At 39.8% G+C, this 17,689-nt stretch overlaps 2 protein-coding genes across 3 annotated transcripts in view; both read left to right on the top strand.

The window, feature by feature from the left end:
* LOC122658365 (RNA-binding NOB1-like protein) overlaps window positions 1-2,788 on the top strand; it is a 20,067-nt gene extending 17,279 nt beyond the window's left edge. The window contains exon 6 of the mRNA XM_043853288.1: window positions 2,778-2,788. The gene's annotated coding sequence lies outside the window, so the exon portion shown is untranslated. The remainder of the gene's footprint in view (window positions 1-2,777) is intronic.
* Window positions 59-17,689, top strand: LOC122658364 (kinesin-like protein KIN-12B). Of its 2 annotated transcripts, XM_043853286.1 has the most exons (17): window positions 59-94; window positions 178-519; window positions 710-847; window positions 979-1,062; window positions 1,172-1,294; window positions 1,385-1,444; window positions 1,540-1,593; window positions 1,689-1,781; window positions 12,597-12,692; window positions 12,906-13,051; window positions 13,645-13,794; window positions 13,877-14,006; window positions 14,117-15,397; window positions 15,486-15,584; window positions 15,672-15,824; window positions 16,091-16,954; window positions 17,367-17,689. In XM_043853286.1, exons 2-17 carry the CDS (start codon window positions 196-198, stop codon window positions 17,676-17,678), a joined length of 4,107 nt encoding a protein of 1,368 aa, XP_043709221.1. In that variant the 5' UTR covers window positions 59-94; window positions 178-195; the 3' UTR covers window positions 17,679-17,689. The 2 variants fall into 2 exon arrangements, with proteins under 2 accessions (XP_043709221.1, XP_043709220.1); XM_043853285.1 differs by lacking the exon at window positions 59-94 and having other exon boundaries at window positions 130-519.

Below are 17,689 nucleotides of genomic sequence, written 5' to 3'. Positions count from 1 at the left end.
GTCACTTGTTAATAATGACGTTCCATATGCCATTTCAAAATCGAGCCCCCAGTCCTAACGGCTACATCTCTCTCTCTGTCTCTCTCTCTCTCTCTTCTTACTTCATGTTCTCTCTGTCCTGTCCTAACCAAGATTTCCACTCTTGCTCTTCACTTCTAGGGTCTCTCTCTTTCTCGATCTCGAATTGTTTTCAGAATGAAGAGCTACATGCAACCAAAGAGTGGAATTTTGAGGACGAATCCCTCCATTGAAACCACTTCTTCTCCAAACCCTAGTCCTTTCAAGCAGAGATCTTCTCGAAGACAGAAAGAAAACGCTGCACCACCGGATCCAAATGCATTGCCGGATTCTGCGTTGTCACCGTCGCTGGCGGCAGCGAAATCAGCGCCGACTGGAAAAAGCAGAAGTCCTCTGCCACCAAGACCCCCAAGTTCAAATTCGAACCCCCTCAAAAGGAAGCTTAATATGGAAACAGTTTTCGAAAATGGTGTTATAGGGACTTCTGATTCTGGAGTTAAAGTATTTCCTCTTATTTCTTCTTTCTTGAATTGCTTTGCTTTTAATGAGATCCAGATTTGTTAACTCATATACTTAAATCGTTTGAATATTTTTTAGTAAAAGGTTTCATTTTTTGATCGCTAGAACTAATATTTTGTTAATTTCTGATTCGGGTTGCTTAAATTCATGCAAACTCATTTACACTGATTAGGTAATAGTGCGGATACGGCCTCCAAACAAGGAAGAAGAGGATGGAGAGTTGATGGTACAGAATATTTCCAGTGATTCCTTCTCGTTTCTCGGGCAGACCTTTACTTTTGATTCTGTTGCTGACAATGGTGCAACACAGGTGGGATTTTTTCGAGCTTCTTCAAGGGAAGTTGCTTAGAATTTCCTAATTTTCCTGGAAATAAATTCTATCTTAATTTCAGAGACCTTGCTTAGAATTTTCCAACTGTCCTTTTGTTTGATTTTTTTCAGCAAGATATATTCCAGCTCGTGGGAGCCCCTCTGGTGGAGAACTGCCTCGCTGGGTTTAACAGTTCCATCTTTGCATATGGACAGGTATTTCACCTCATCAATAGAGAAATGCTACATCTTCTCTGTTTTGTTTCCTTTTTGAATTTGTTTTGAATAATTTAGTTAATCTTTCCAACTTGTTTTCATTGTCTAGACCGGTAGTGGAAAGACATACACAATGTGTGGACCTGCCAACGCCCTGTTGGAAGAAAATTTATCGAGCAAACAGGGCTTGACACCTCGTGTCTTTGAGAAGCTTTTTGCACGCATAAATGAGGTGAAAGGTTCACTTTCTTCATTTACTTTGATGCTTTAAGAGTGAGATTTCACTACATTATGATGAAAAAGCTCAAGTTTTCCTCTCCAGGAGCAAATTAAGCATGCTGAAAAACAACTTAAGTATCAATGCAGATGTTCTTTCCTTGAGGTAGTGTATTGTAGTTGCTTCTTAGTTTATGCTTGGCCCAGTCAGTATACCTACTACTTCTCTCAACATAATTCTTTACAATTTTCTTGTGTCAGATTTACAATGAACATATCACTGATTTGTTGGATCCTAATCAAAAGAACCTCCAGGTAATGGAATGCAGTAATTTGACTCCACATTCTTCTTGACTTAATTTATCTAGTTGACCTGTCCTCATTATTCCATTGTTTGGCTTGTATTCCAGATTAGAGAAGACGTGAAAACAGGTGTTTATGTTGAAAATCTGACAGAGGAGTATGTAGGTACAATGAAGGACGTGAAACTGCTTTTGATAAAGGTAGAATAACTGGTCTTGATCTTATAGCATAGTTACAACATCATACTCTCTGGATTCTATTCTTTTACTTCATGATTATTTTACCAAGGAAATAATGGTCTAGGAAAATGTTCACAGAGTTGGTTCTAACTCCGTTTTATTTTCATGTATATATTATCGCATAAAGGTGTGAAATTCTTTTATGATTTAATACTCAAAGTTTCTACCCTGTGTGAGTTCTTGATAGTAGTTTTTTCTAGGATTTGTTTCTTCTCTGTATTTAGAGATCTTCTATAAAGAAATGAGTTGTCGAACCTTTTAACTCCTAAAGATACCTGATGCAGAGCCTAAGGTCTATATGCGTAGAAGATAGGAGACCCAAACTCAATTCCTAGGCCAAAACCTGGGTCCAAATACTTCCCACGGTTTTGGTTCTTGTCCTAGTTCAAGCCAAGGTCAGGCTGACCTGCATATGATTTGATTTGGCCTGCATATGGCTTGTGTGAGATCTTTTAGAAGATTTTGTGGGGTCCAATGAGATGATCTGCTGGAATATTTGTTGGAATGCCTTCCTAGTAGTTACTATCTTCTATTATTGTAATAGTTCTTTAGTTTCTATATTAATAGCTAACTAAGAGATATAAAAGTTACTATTTTTATTGTTTCTTTTTTTGAGTAGTGTTGTCCACATAGGGAAGGTTCTTTACTTTTTATTTAAACAATTTTTGCTTTTCATTGGTTCAGTTATGAATCTGGACAGGTTGCAGTGGTGAAGTTGTAACCACGGTTTGCGGAATCAGTATCAGATTGTACGAATCGGGCGATTCGTATCGGTATCGGCTGGGGACGATACCGATCTAATATTGATTTTTACTAATATTTATTATTTTTTAATCGTTTTGGTACCATCAGCCGATGTGACCTCCGATCCGGATTGGTACCGGCAGAAACCGTTATCGTGTTCGATACCGATTACTAAATCCGTGGCTGTAACATCTCTTGGTGGTGATTGGATAGGTTGGGTTTGGTGGTGATTTTATTCTTGTAGGGTGGTGAATCCAAGGTCATATCTTTTTTGGTAAATGACACCTAGGGTACCTAATGTTTGGAGAAACTACGTCTGAGGTATTTCCTGTTTGATATATTATATTTCCAACTTTACTCATACCACCACCTCCAAAACTCCTCTTACCATCACCACCTCCTCCAATGGAATGAACCGATGAGATTGACACGGTTTTTCAGCTAGAGAGGGTAAGATGCAACTGCCACTACTATATTTCCAAGGAGTGGAGCACCATTAGGCCTCCTCATTATCTCCCCTGATGGTTGATTCTGCCTTCTACATCTCTCCTTCCTTGTCCTCTGCTGCCTCCCACATCTCTCTCTCTAGATATCTCCACCCCGACGAACCTTGCAGCCCCCTCCCTTCTTCAAATAATTTTCAGTGATTGAGTGATTCACTTATTTATTCGCTGTGAGGAAAAGAAGTTTGATGATATCACTTTGTCCTTCCCCGTCCTCTGCTGCCTCTCGCATGTCTCTCTTTCTATATCTCTGCCACTTCGACGATCCTTGCAACCCCCTCCCTTCTCCTAAGAATTTTCAATGATCGAACGATTCACTTATTCTCTGTGATGAAAAGAAGTTTAATGATATCACTTTGTTCACCACCTCCAACGCGCAACTAAAACCCTAAAACCTCGCCCAAAGCCCTGCACCACCGTTAACTGCTAATGGCATTGAGATCCCATTGCCCACGAATACTCGAAAGTTTAAATCGAACACTAAACTTTATTGCATAGCCTTTTTCAACTAAAAAGAATATTTTCTTCATAAGATAATTAAGTGTTCATTAGACATCTACTTGCATGCACCTTTCAACTTTTTATAACCTTTTCCTTTATATAGTTTTGTATTGTTTACACTTAAAAATTATTTATTTATATTCTCTTTACTTTGATAAATCTTTTGGGATCTCAATCCCCTCTACCGTTGTGTTTAGATCAAGCGTTATCCGGAATGATTGGGCGTAAAGCATCTATAGGTGGCTTTTCAACTCTACTATCAAATCTCAGGGCTTAACCCTGGAAAGGAGGTGGAAACTACCAAGCTAGAGTACAGTAGGAGCAAAGGGAATTTCTGATGGATTTACAAAATAGATTGTCTCTACTATCGCAAAGCCCTATTAGAAGCTCCAGTTGGAGCTTGGTTATAGAGATAACAACTTTGGCCGCTATGGGGCCAACGGAACCCCACATCCCCTCCCTCTCTCTCTCTCTCTCTCTCTCTCTCGACGAACCCCGAAGCCCATCTCTCCGCCCACCTCGGCGAACCTCATAGTCCCCTCCCTCCCTTGCTTTCTTTCTCTCCCCATCCCCAACCCCCGGTGATCCCTGCACCCCGCTCTCTTTGCTACCTGCAACCCTACTCTACCCTCTACTCCTTCTCACAACCATCCACCCTCTACTCCCTCCTGTAACCCCCACTTTACCATTTGCTCCCTCCCACAACCAGTGGGGGTATGAATGAACAAGCAAGACGATAGCTTTGCCTATTTTCTTGTAGGGGTGTCATGAAAAACATGGATTGTTGTGGAGGCTTCACGAGTTTGAGGCACTTGTGACGGGTATCGATTTATAGTAATGAATAATGATAGATCGCCTGGTACCGAGAGTCTAAATGAGGAACGAGACACACAGTAACTTCTTTCGCATAGACATTTCAGGTATTGAAAGGAAGATATTGAGTCTGTCAGTGGCTTTGCCTTCGAGCGTTTTCTTATCTTCTTCAAAAATCGTCTCTTCTAACACGAAATCTCTCATTACATGGCATCTGAATTCAACATGAATTGCCACTTTGTGTGTTCTCTTCTTCGCCTGTACGGAACTTTGCACCTTTTGTAATGATGATGGGAAAAGGAAAGGAAGAATTGAAGAAAATTGGAGCCACGACCACGGAAGAATTCAACAAAGAGGTAGTTGATCTCAAGGGGGAGCTCTTCATGCTTTGAATACATAAATCCCCTCAGCTCTCTCTCTTTCTCTCTCTCTCCCCTGGCTCATTCCTTGCATTTGCATCTCTCCCTCTTTGTTTCTCTTTCTCCCCCGCAGTTGGGTGGGTACTGGCAGCAGATTAACAAGAGAAGGAAAAAAAAAATATCTATGGGAAAATTGGAAATGTGAAAAAAGAAGGTATCCTGAACATAACATTTTTGAAACATGAGGTACTCCAAACATAATAATTTAAATGTGAGAAGGAAAAAAAAATATCTATGGGAAAATTGGAAATGTAAAAAAAGAAGGTACCCTGAACATAACATTTTTGAAACATAAGGTACCCCAAACATAATATTTATGAAACGTGAGGTACCCCAAACATAATAATTTAAATGTGAGGTACCCTAGTACCTGATCTTTTTTTTTCATCTTTTATATATAAAAAAAGTGTTAGACTTCTATTCTTAATACCAGTTTGTCTCTATATGTTAGAGACTTCTATCCTAAACATCACATTTAAAAAACGTGAGGTACCCCAAACATAATAAATTAAATGCGAGGTAACCTAGGTGTAATTTATCCGATCTATTTTATTTCATCTTTTATAGGTAAAAAAAAGTGAGACTTTTATTCTTAATACCAGTTTGTCTCTATATGCGATCCTGTTGTGATTAATCTCTCTCTGGCTTTATTGGTTTGAGAATGATTCTGCATTAATACCCACCAAGCATTCGGAAGGTTGGGTTGGTAGGTTTTTGGTCTATCGATGTATCATCTGTAGTCAATTGGGTTTACTTGATGATGAGCTGATGACCTTCACAATTGTAACCATCATGCATCCCTTGGGATAATTAGGTTAGCTAGATTATTAGTAGAAAACTAGAAATTATACTTCCTAAATCTTTTTTTCTTCCAAATAGTGAAGTTTGTAATTAACTTATGATGGCAATTCTGAGAAAATGAGAAGGAATAAGTGATGAAACAATTCTTTTCAGCATTATCAGTTTGGGTCAAGTACTTTGTATTTACATTATGGCATTCCACAACTAGCAATGGGAAAATGTAGCATTCACATATAAATCTTTGTAGAGAAGTCTAGAGGCTTCTCTATATAACTGGAACTCCTCTCTTTTCTAAAATTTGGCATGATGACTTTGTTGCAATTCACTGTAACTCACATGTTGACACTTTCATTTAGGTATAGCTTTATTTATGATGTATCTCTTACCTATAACTAATTGTATGCCATATATTCAATATTTACAAGCATCAATTGATTGTGGTTACTTATGTCAACAAACAAGTGAAGTTAATTTCATTGATAAAGCCTTCCTGGATCCTTTTGTAGTGTGTCTGGCATCACGGGCTTACTATATGTATAATAAAACAACAACAACAACAACAACAACTCAGCCTTATCCTAACTAAATGGGGTCGGCTACATGGATGCATACAAACAAAGTAGGCAAAACGAAGGTGCTCACAAAGTGTAAGTAAAGTAAGAAAAATGAAGGATAAAAATGAAGAAATGAGAAATGTTATAATATCAGCAGTTAGAAAACCAGATTAGGGAAAATAGAAGAGAAGAGAGAAGAAGAAGAGAGAGGAGAAGAGGAAGAGAGCAAGTCGTGGAAGAGGAGACCTGTGTGAGAGAATGGAAAAATCTCACGCAGGTTATTCAATACTTATTTGTAAAAACTGAAATAACTTGGACAGAATTGCCCTTACATATGCTGAAATATAAAAACAGAAATAAATAAAGACACAAAGACTTATTTGCCCCCATATAACTATCAACTTTAACACTCCCCCTCAAGCTGGAGCATATATATCACCCATGCTCAGCTTGTTACAACAAGACCGGAAAGTAGGAGCAAATAGAGACTTTGTGAATACATCAGCAATCTGATCAGATGAAGAGACAAAAGGTGTCTCAACCAGCTTCTGCAACACGGCACTGCGAACAAAGTGACAATCCACTTCTATATGCTTAGTTCTCTCATGAAAGACGGGATTACTAGCAATATAGATGGCTGCTTGGTTGTCACAAAACATCTTCATCGGGGTTGGAATAGAAAACCCCATCTCAAGAAGGAGAGACCTAACCCACATCAGCTCTGCAGTGGTATGGGCTATGGCTCTATACTCAGCTTCAGCACTGAACCTGGCAATCGTGGTCTGTTTCTTGCTTCGCCACGTAGCCAGATTTCCCCCAACAAAAGTACAATATCCTGTAGTTGACCGATGGTCACTAGTAGAACCTGCCCAATCAGCATCAGAGTCAGCAACCAGCTCCATATGTTTATTTGGGCGATAAATCAGTCCCTTACCAGGGGCTCCCTTCAAATACCGAAGAACACGAATAGCTACATCCCAATGATACTTGTAAGGAGACTGCATGAATTGACTGAGAACCCCAACAACATAGGAAATATCTGGCCTAGTGACTGTCAAATATAGCAATTTTCCAATTAAGCTTCTGTAGGGATGAACATCTTTAAGACTCTCACCATCATCAGAACCAAACTTGTGACTAGGGTCCATAGGAGTATCCACTGGTTTTGCACCAAGCATACCAGTTTCGGTCACAGATCTAGTACATATTTCCTTTGGGACAGGCTGATTCCCTTCTTACTTCGGATAACCTCAATCCCAAGGAAGTAGTGAAGCTGGCAAATCTTTAGTTTGAAAGTGCTGCTGTAAGTAACTTTTCACCTCCTGGATTCCATTTTCATCATTTTCTGACACAATGATGTCATCAACATAAACCACTAGAATCACCAATTTCTCTCCTTGGCGGCGAACAAACACAGAATGGTCAGAGAGACATTGAGTAAAACCAAATTGTGTGACAACAGAACTAAACTTCTCAAACCATGCACGGAGAGACTGTTTTAGCCCATAAATGGCTTTGTGCAGCCTACACACACGACCACCATTCTCCCCTTGAGCAACATAGCCTGGAGCTTGCTCCATATAGACCTCCTTAAGTAGGTCACCATAAAGAAAGGCATTCTTGATGTCTAACTGATACAACGGCCACGCAAAATTCACAGCCAAAGAGATAATGATGCGAATAGAATTCAGCCTAGCCACAGGAGAAAAGGTCTCAAAATAGTCAACACCATAAGTCTGGGTATACCCTTTAGCTACCAGGCGGGCTTTAAGCCGCTCAACAGACCCATCAGAATGGTACTTAATAGTGTACACCCATCGATACTTGACTAGGTCTTTACCAGGAGGTAAATCCACCAACTCCCATGTATGTCGAGTCAGTAAAGCATCCATTTCCACATCCATGGCCTGTTTCCAGGCAGGATTATGAAGAGCCTCAGTATGAGTGCGGGGAATAGTATATGAAGACAATGAGGTAGCAAGACTATGGGGGCAAGAAGGAAGATGGGATAAAGAAACAAAGTGCTCAATAGGGTAAGTAACTAAAGACTTTTGAGTACAAGAGCGTTTACCTTTCCTAGTGGCAATGGGCAAGTCATCCGGATCCGGGTAAGCTGGTGAGACATGAAGAACAGGTAAAGTGGGATCTCCACCAGAGGTTGAGGGAGGTGCAGGAAGCGATGCAGACGGGCTAGGCTGTTCGTATAGAGCTGCCCAAAGTGCCTCTTGCGCCGGTACACCTGTAGTGCAGTAGTCATAGGAACAATGGCAGGAATAGGAGGAGCTTCAGACACAGCTAACGGATCACTGGACATAGTAAGATTGTCAGAAAAATAGGATGTGCCCTCGAAGAAGGTGACATCCGCACTCACAAATTGTATGTGAGTGAGGGGGTCATAGCATCTATACCCCTTTTGGGTCCTAGAGTAACCCAAGAAGATACACTTGGTGGACCTAGGGTCCAACTTATCACCATGGAGATGCAGATTATGAACAAAGCAAACACACCCAAAAACCCTACGAGGCAAGCTAAAACTCGAAACACTAGGAAATAAAATAGAAAAAGGTGATTTATCACCAAGGACAGAAGAGGGCATGCGATTAATCAAGAAACATGCAGTAAGAACTGCATCACACCAAAAATGTTTGGGCACCTGCATATGCAACATGAGGGCCCTGGCAACTTTAAGTAAGTGCCTATGTTTCGCAACTCCATTCTGTTGAGGAGCATAGGAACAACTAGTCTGATGAATCATCCCAGTCGAAACACAATAAGATGAGATCTCATTTTGAACAAACTCTAAAGCATTATCAGACCGAAATATTTTAATAGAAGCATTAAATTGAGTCTTTATTTCATTGCAAAAATTCTGAAAAATAGTTAAAAATTCTGATCTATCCTTTAAAAGGTACAACCAAGTAGTTCGGGAAAAATCATCCACAAAAGTGACAAAATAACGAAAACCATGTCTATTGCTAGCACGACAAGGACCCCACACATTTGAATGCACTAAGGAAAATAAAGACTTACTACGGGACATAGAGCGAGATGGAAAGGTAGCACGATGATGCTTGCCCAACTTGCAGCCCTCACACTCTAACTTATTTAAACTCTTAAACTGGGGAAAAACAACCTGTAATCTAGATAAAGATAAATGTCATAGCCTACAATGCCATCGAAACAGAGACTCTCCACCAACAGTAGTAGCTGCAGCCGAAGCAGACGGGGCAGCGCCATGCAAATAATGTAGGCCATCTTTCTCATACCCTCCACCAATCGTCTTCCTCATGTGAAGATCCTGAAAAACACAGTAAGAAGGAAAGAAGGTTACCGAGCAATTTAAGTTTTTAGTAAGTTGGCTAACAGAAAGGAGACTTAAAGGAAATTGAGGAACATGTAGGACGGAAGAAAGAGAAATATTAGAATTCAGTGATACAGTACCATGCCCGGTAACAGGAGTAGAGGAACCATTGGCAACAATAACAGGAGGGGTGTGAGAGTTAGAAAATATAGAACTAAAAACTGATGACTTACCCGTCATACGAGCGGAAGCCCCCGAATCAATGATCCAGGGTGTGGAAGTAGTAGAAAGGAGAGCAGCAGGAGTACCTGCATGAGCTAAGGTGGCAGTGGTGGTGGATGCCCCAGAAGTGGAAGTGGATGATTCCAGACTCTTGATGCGACGTATAAGTTGTTGCACCTCATAACGAAGGTTGGTAGAAGAATCTCCCACGGTCGAACCAGCTTTAGAATCGCTAGGTGTAGCAAAATCAGAACCATCTTCAGAAGCTACATGATTGGCCAAGTTTTGAGCCCATTCGGGTTTCCCATGCTTGGACCAGCAAGTGTCAACAGTGTGATTGGTCTTCCCTCAATAGGAACATAACCGGGCTGCTTTATCAATATGCTGTCCACCAGAATTACGACCACTAGAACCACGTCCTCCCCCTGAACCACGGCCCCCCCCCTGAACCATGGCCCCTACCACGGCCTCTAGTAGTAGTGAAAGCAGAATTTTCTTTTGGATTGATGTCGGGCTTGGAACTAGAAGAAGCAATACGTTGCAATCGAGAGAAGGTGTCATTCAAGGTAGGGACCGATTCACCAGCAAGTAGATGTCCTTTAACAGCTTTAAGACTAGGATTTAAACCAGCCAAGAATTTAGACACAAAAAATTCATTTCTTTGAGCCTTCAACTTCTCAATGTTAGTGGTGAGGGGCTGGAACATATTTAGTTCTTCGATCATTCCCTTAAAGGTACTGTAATAGTCTTGGAAAGATTTGTCCAACTGCTGAAATTGAAATAGTTTCTCATATAGATCGAAGATACGTGTCATACTCTTCTCTTGAGAGTATGTCTCCTTGAGATCATCCCAGACTCCCTTTGCTGTAGTGTGGAACATAACATTCGCAGCAATGTCTGGTTCCATGGAATTCCACAACCATATCAAAATAATGGCATTCTCCCTTTTCCAAGTACTATACTCCTTAGAATCAGGTTCTGGAGGAGGAGAAGTAATATAATCAAACTTGTCCTTAGCTATAATATAAACTTGAACAGCCTGTGCCCACAATAAGTAGTTGGAGCCCCCCTTCAGTTTTATGGATGTAATCTGAACAGTCAGTGCCCACAATAAGTAGTTGGAGCCCCCCTTCAGCTTTATGGATGTAATCTGAACATTCACATTGTCATTGGAGGTCTTCGAATCAGCCATAGTGTATAAACTTCAACAATCAATAGGGACCAGCACCCAGGAGCAGTAATAAACAGCAGCCAATAGCTCTCAATAGAAGCAACCAAAACCAGCAGTAATCAACAGCAGCAGCAGATAATAAGAGGTGAATAATCTTCAGCAAAAATAGAGGTAATAGACAGCAGCAGTCTCACACCAATAGAAGCAGCCAGAACAGTAAAACTCCAAAGCAGCCAGAACAGTAACATTCCAAAGCAGCCAGGCAGAATCGATCTCAGGGTTTTTGAGAAGAGGAAAACTTCAAGGCAGCAGCACCATCACCCCAAAACAGGGTACAATAATCTCCAGAAGCACTAAATAACATGTAGAAGTAGGCTGGAACCACAGGGCATCAAGCAAAAACTTCCCAAAAAAAAATTCGATAATTGTAGGGTTTTACCCTGGAGTCGATCTCAGCAGTCTTCAAGAGTCATTGAGGGAGAACTCCAATCGATCATCAGATCAGGTATTAAATAATAGATATCACTCCATTCATTCTTCAAGGAGTAGAATTACACCATAGAAGAGGCAGCTATAGGTAGCTGTACACCACAAACCAAAAATCGATGAAGGGAAACCAGAAGAGGATCTTTGGGGGGTTTCTCTAATCTGATTAATCAAGCTCTGATACCATGTTATAATATCTGCAGTTAGAAAACCAGATTAGGGAAAATAGAAGAGAAGAGAGAAGAAGAAGAGAGAGGAGTAGAGGAAGAGAGCAAGTCGTGGAAGAGGAGACCTGCGTGAGAGAATGGAAAAAAATCTCACGCAGGTTATTCAATACTTATTTATAAACACAGAAATAACTTGGACAGAATTGCCCTTACATATGCTGAAATATAAAAACAGAAATAAATAAAGACACAAAGACTTATTTGCCCCCATATAACTATCGACTTTAACAAGTGATAAATGGGTAATTGAAAAATGAGAGTAAGAGGAAAGAGCCAAGCCCAGGAAATCAGGAAAATCTCAGCTAATTGGTGTCGACAACATGGATCCTTTCCCTCCAATAGGCACTATCCGAGGTCGTACTTGGCACAAGACCCAGACTTTGCATTTCATTCTTCACAACCTCACCAAACATGTTCTTAAATTGAAAAACAAGGTGCAAAGTTTCAATCAACTCAGTGTTAATCTCTCAAACTGATGGAAGTTCCTCTTGTAAAATAAGGTGTAAATGAGATGCAAGTGGGAAAATTTATGATTCATACAGGAAATTGTAATATATTGTTCACAACCTCACCAAACATGTTCTTAAATTGAAAAACAAGGTGCAAAGTTTCAATCAACTCAATGTTAATCTCTCAAACTGACGGAAGTTCTTCTTGCAAAATAAGGCGAAATGAGGTGCAAGTGAGAAAAATATATGATTCATACAAGAAATTGTAATATATTGTCCTTAGACTTGGAAAATATAGTATATTATCGTTAGATTTAATAGTTAATTTACTAGAAATCTTGAATATTTTGATCTGGAATGAAGTGGGAAATGGAAAAGTCACCTAACTTTAATGTTACTATATATCATTTTGAATTGAGAAAAAAATTTCTATTTCTGTCAAAATTGGCCGGAGACACTTATGTAATCTTCAATTTTGTTTCTTACTTTCTTATTTATTTTAGAGTTCATAAATCCATGACGATTTTGAACTTTTATTTTGGGGTTTATCTAGCATTGTTTTCACCACTATGCATGGTGATACAGGGATTATCAAACAGAAGGACTGGTGCAACAAGTATAAACGCAGAGAGTTCCCGTTCACATAGTGTTTTCACTTGCGTTGTAGAATCACGTTGCAAGGTAAAATTTAACTTCCAATCAATTTGAAAAGTAAATCTTTGGGTTACTTATTTCTGAGGATAAATTTAAGTCATCATACGTCTTTAATGATATATCAGTGGATTTACTAATTTGTAGTAGTCAACAACTGCTCAATTGACTAATTTTCCATTTCCCATTACTGTTATATTAAGTTCACCATTCCAGATTGTCTGACATAAGTTTATTTTATAGAGCATGGCAGATGGTCTAAGCAGCTTCAGGACTAGTAGAATAAATCTTGTCGATCTTGCTGGATCAGAAAGACAGAAGCTGACAGGAGCAGCAGGGGAACGCTTGAAAGAAGCAGGGAATATTAATCGATCCCTTTCACAGCTTGGGTATAACCTTTGACCTATTCCATGATTCCATTGTGCAGAAAAGCCACGGTTAAGATGCATTCCGAAGAAACATTCAATCTATACAGAGAAGAAACCTTCTTGACCTATACCTTTTACTTGAAATTTGAAAGGCTGAATTGGAAAGATCCAGAACATCCATCCAATGAAGGATTGTGCTCTTGTCCATATCTGCGCATAACCATCTGTTTTGAGCTTGGTTTATTGAATGACCTTTATTTTTCTTTTCCTTTATAACGTTGGACAAAAGAGAATCTTTTTGCCACATGGTAGCTTTGGCTGAAATCTAAGTTGGGCTGCCATCTCAGCTACCATGTGACAGAATCATCTAGAAACAGGATTCCAAAACCTGCTTGGTCAATGAACAAAGGCGAATCCCCCTTCTTATGAATCGAAAGTGAAGTATTTAAGGCTGTACTCAATAAAAACTGTTTTCTGTACAACTTAGATTAACTTTTAAAGTTGATAGTTTCGTTATTTTAGACTTTTTAGTATTCTTTCTCTTTATGAACATGTTTCTAGTGACAAAGATTCATTGAGTATGAGCTGTTTTGCGTTTATTGTGGAACTCTCAGGAACCTGATAAATATTCTCGCCGAAGTCTCCCAAACAGGAAAGCAAAGGCATATCCCTTACAGGGATTCTAGGCTGACATTCTTATTACAGGAATCTCTAGGTGGCAATGCAAAATTGGCAATGATTTGTGCCATTTCTCTTGCAGAAAGGTAATCTTTAAGATCCTTTCTTGTCATCACACTTCTTTCTTTCTGGAATTGGATGTTCATGTGGATTAATAATCCAATGCAGCTGTAAGAGTGAAACACTCAGTACATTGAGATTCGCACAGCGTGCTAAGGCCATTAAGAACAAGGCAGTTGTTAATGAAGTAATGCAGGATGATGTGAATGTATTGCGAGAAGTGATACGCCAGCTAAAGGTATTATCTTATGCTTTATTACTTATTTCTTTTTGTTTCTCTTGTAAGGATTTGAACTTCTCTCTCAGTTCAACATCAAAACTCATGAAATTGGCTGACATGTTCAACAGGATGAGCTTCTACAAATGAAGGCAAACGGTAATTCAACAAATACTAATGGAGGTTATTCTACGGGGTGGAATGCCCGTAGAAGCTTGAATCTCTTAAAATTTAGCCTCAACCGCCCGATGAAATTACCACATATTGAAGATGACAGTGATGAGGAGATGGAAATTGATGAGGAAGCCGTTGAGAGGCTCTGCATTCAAGTAGGTCTGCAATCTGCAGGCTTTGAAGAAAATAATATTAATGATTCGAGAAACCTAAAAACCTGTCAGTCAGACTCAAAAGTTGAGGCTCACAAAGAAAGCATTCTTGGGGAGGAAAAGCAGATTGATACTCTGGAAATTGGATGTGGCAATGATCAAGGTTATGAAGAAATTGACGTTCACATGCAAGACTGTCAATTAGAGGAAATGGTATCCGAAGAATTCAATAAGCATGAAGTGGTTGATGGTTGCAGAGAACATTTGCTCCAAGCCCCTAGCAGTCCTAAACTTGATGGACTGAACCATCAGAGTCATGCAGAGAACAGTAATACAGAGGGTTCCACCGGGCAGCCCAATCAGGAGAAGCTTTTTGCCTCTTCAGACTGTAAATTGTCTAAAGTATCGCCAGGCAAGGTTGATGAGACGAAATCATCAGCAGATATTTCCGTTGGTGGAGGTTTAGATATTTTCATTGCAGATCCATCTCATAATTCTCCCACAAGCTCTCCAAATTCTGTTCTTCCTTTTAACATAAGTATAGTGCCTTCTGAAAATTCTCCAGTTTATCAGTCCCCAACATTGAGTGTTTCACCTAGAGTCAATAACAGCAGCAGGAAAGGTCTTACGACAACATCAATGTTATCAGCTTCTCAGAAAAACCTAAGAGAGAGCAATAGTTTAGGTCCAGAGGTTCTACAGTTATCCCTTGCTCCTCCCTCCACTAAAACAAGCAAGAATTCTCTTTCACCAACTGAATACCTTGCTGCTAGTCTTCATCATGGTCTTCAGGTTATTGATAGCCACATCCAGAGTTCAGCTTTGAGAAGGTCTTCATTCAGATTTTCTTGTAAACCTGTGGATATGAAACCACTTTTACCAGTTGACAAGGTTGATGTGGGTGTGCAAGCTCTTTTTCAAGATCCAGAGACACTGCAAGTTGATTCATCAGCATTTTTGTGCAGTAAGTGTATGAGCAGAGATTCTCAAGTAGAGTCCAAAGAGGCCAATGATTGCTTGGGCCTACAGTTGGTTCCTGTTGATGGATCAGATTCTGCTGAAAATTCCAGGATGCAAGTTCCTAAGGTATGTCTGGAGCATCAACAATTTCCATTTTAGGTATCATCCTTGGTTTTATTATTTAAATTGATGAAATCTCTTGATATACCTGCAGGCAGTGGAAAAGGTCTTGGCAGGAGCCATCAGGAGAGAAATGGCACTTGAAGAGTTCTCTTCCAAGCAAGCCACCGAAATTAGGCAACTGAATCGACTTGTATGTTTATTGTAATTCCAGGTTTTCAAGTGGTAATTTTTCCGTACTTCCTAGTAAATTACTCTTATCTTTTGATTCAATCCACAGGTCCAGCAATATAAACATGAGAGGGAATGCAATACCATAATAGAGCAGATGCGGGAGGATAAAATTATCCGCCTTGAGAGCCTCATGGATAACATTTTACCTACTGAGGAGTTTATGGAGCAAGAATTAGTATCATTTATGCATGAGCACAAGGTATGTTCTGAAATTGCTGTGATGTACAAATATTGTTAAGAGTTGTTTTTGCATGACCTTAAGAACCTGATAAGTTTTCATAACATGCCTGTCTTGTTCATACCTGGCATTCATATTTCAAACAAAAAAAAAAAAGTTTTGTTCATGGATGGGTGGAAATTTCAACCCTTCTGTTTTACTTTCTTGAAATTGTTATGTCCAATTTTTATGTAGGCTTCTCCCTTTCTTGTAAATCTAAAAATTATACACTTGCATGGCCTGTACAGCTTCTTAAAGATAAATATGAGAACCATCCTGAGGTTTTGAGGACAAAAATTGAGTTGAAAAGAGTACAAGATGAACTGGATACCTATAGAAACTTCTTTGATATGGGAGAGAGGGATGTGCTATTGGAAGAGATTCAACATTTGAAAAGTCAGCTACAGTATTATATATATTCTTCACCCTTGCCTGCTCGAAAACAAAGTCCTTTGTTACAGTTGACCTACCCATGTGAACCCACTTCGGCTCCTTTATGTGTGATTCCTGAGTTAAATGAGGAAAATGCCAATGAGAGGTCCGAACAGGAGAAGCATCAATCTTTATGTATTCTTGAGACAACTGAAGAAAGTGTCAAGGAGAAATTTGAACAGGAGAGGCGTTGCTGGATAGAGGCAGAGAGCAAGTGGATTTCTCTTTCTGATGAATTGAGAATTGAATTGGAAGCAAGCCGCTCTATTGCTGAGAAGCAGAAGCAGGAACTTGATGCTGAAAAGAGATGCTGTGAGGAGCTGAAGGAAGCATTGCAGATGGCAATGCAGGGGCATGCACACATTCTTGAACAGTTAGCAGAGCTTGAGGAGAGACATATTGCATTGCTTGCAAGGCATCGAAAGATCCAAGAGGGTGTAGGAGATGTCAAGAAAGCTGCTGCAAAAGCAGGAGTAAAGGGTGCTGAGTCCAGGTTCATCAACTCTTTAGCTGCTGAAATTTCAACCTTAAAAGTGGAAAGAGAGAGGGAAATACGCTACTTGAGGGAAGAGAATAAAGGACTTCAAGCTCAATTAAGGGACACTGCAGAGGCAGTACAGGCTGCTGGTGAGCTACTTGTGCGTCTAAAAGAAGCAGAAGAAGCTTCGGCTATTTCCCAGGTGTGTAAATTCGATTTAGTTTGTTTTCATACATTTGTATGTGTAAGTGCAATTGTGTCAAGGTGATTGCACACATACGTCAAATCCTACTTTTGCTTGGACTTTCATCACACATGATGTTGCCAGGCACCATGGTGCTTATCTACATCTGATCAACCTACTCATAGTTCTTTTGATGACCAAAAATAGACCCTTTCCATTTCTTTCTTCCCACTATCTGATATGAGCTCATGTTTGATTATCTTCCTCAAAGTCATCACCACCTTCATAGTGTTATCAGATACTGAGAAGGCAGGGACCATGCAATTAATTTCTTTAATTATATACAACTGTTTTTAGAAACTTATGGCAAAATGAAAGTTCAGCAGTTGGTTTCAGTTGCACTGATGCTTTGTCACTTCCTATTTGGCAGAAGCGAGCTATAGAGGCAGAGTACAAGGCTGAGAAGGCCTACAAACAGATCGATAAATTGAAGAAGACACAAGAAACAGAGATCACTTCAATGAACCAGCTCTTTGAAGAATCTCCATTACCTAAAGAAGTATCGAGACCTGTCTACGATGATTCTAACTTGATGAGATATGATGGAGGGGAGTCCCTTAGTGGTGCTGATGATCAGAAATGGAGAAAGGAGTTTGTACCTTTCCACCATGGAGAAGATGGTGAGCTCTCAAAACTAGCAGAGCCTTCATGGTTCTCTGGGTATGATCGGTGCAACGTATAAGAGGATTGTAA

This window comes from Telopea speciosissima, chromosome 4 (genome assembly GCF_018873765.1).
Source record: "Telopea speciosissima isolate NSW1024214 ecotype Mountain lineage chromosome 4, Tspe_v1, whole genome shotgun sequence".
NCBI classification, from domain to species: domain Eukaryota; kingdom Viridiplantae; phylum Streptophyta; class Magnoliopsida; order Proteales; family Proteaceae; genus Telopea; species Telopea speciosissima.
The sequence above is the reverse complement of the archived record's forward strand: the minus strand, read 5'-3'. Positions and strand labels throughout refer to the sequence as shown.

Bases quoted from the DNA above. Each gene is read 5' to 3' on its own strand.
- LOC122658364 (XM_043853286.1), top strand. From the start codon at position 196: ATGAAGAGCTACATGCAACCAAAGAGTGGAATTTTGAGGACGAATCCC. The intron at 1,594-1,688 runs GTAATGGAATGC...CTTGTATTCCAG, and splicing joins CTAATCAAAAGAACCTCCAG to ATTAGAGAAGACGTGAAAAC. The intron at 13,795-13,876 runs GTAATCTTTAAG...AATCCAATGCAG, and splicing joins GCCATTTCTCTTGCAGAAAG to CTGTAAGAGTGAAACACTCA.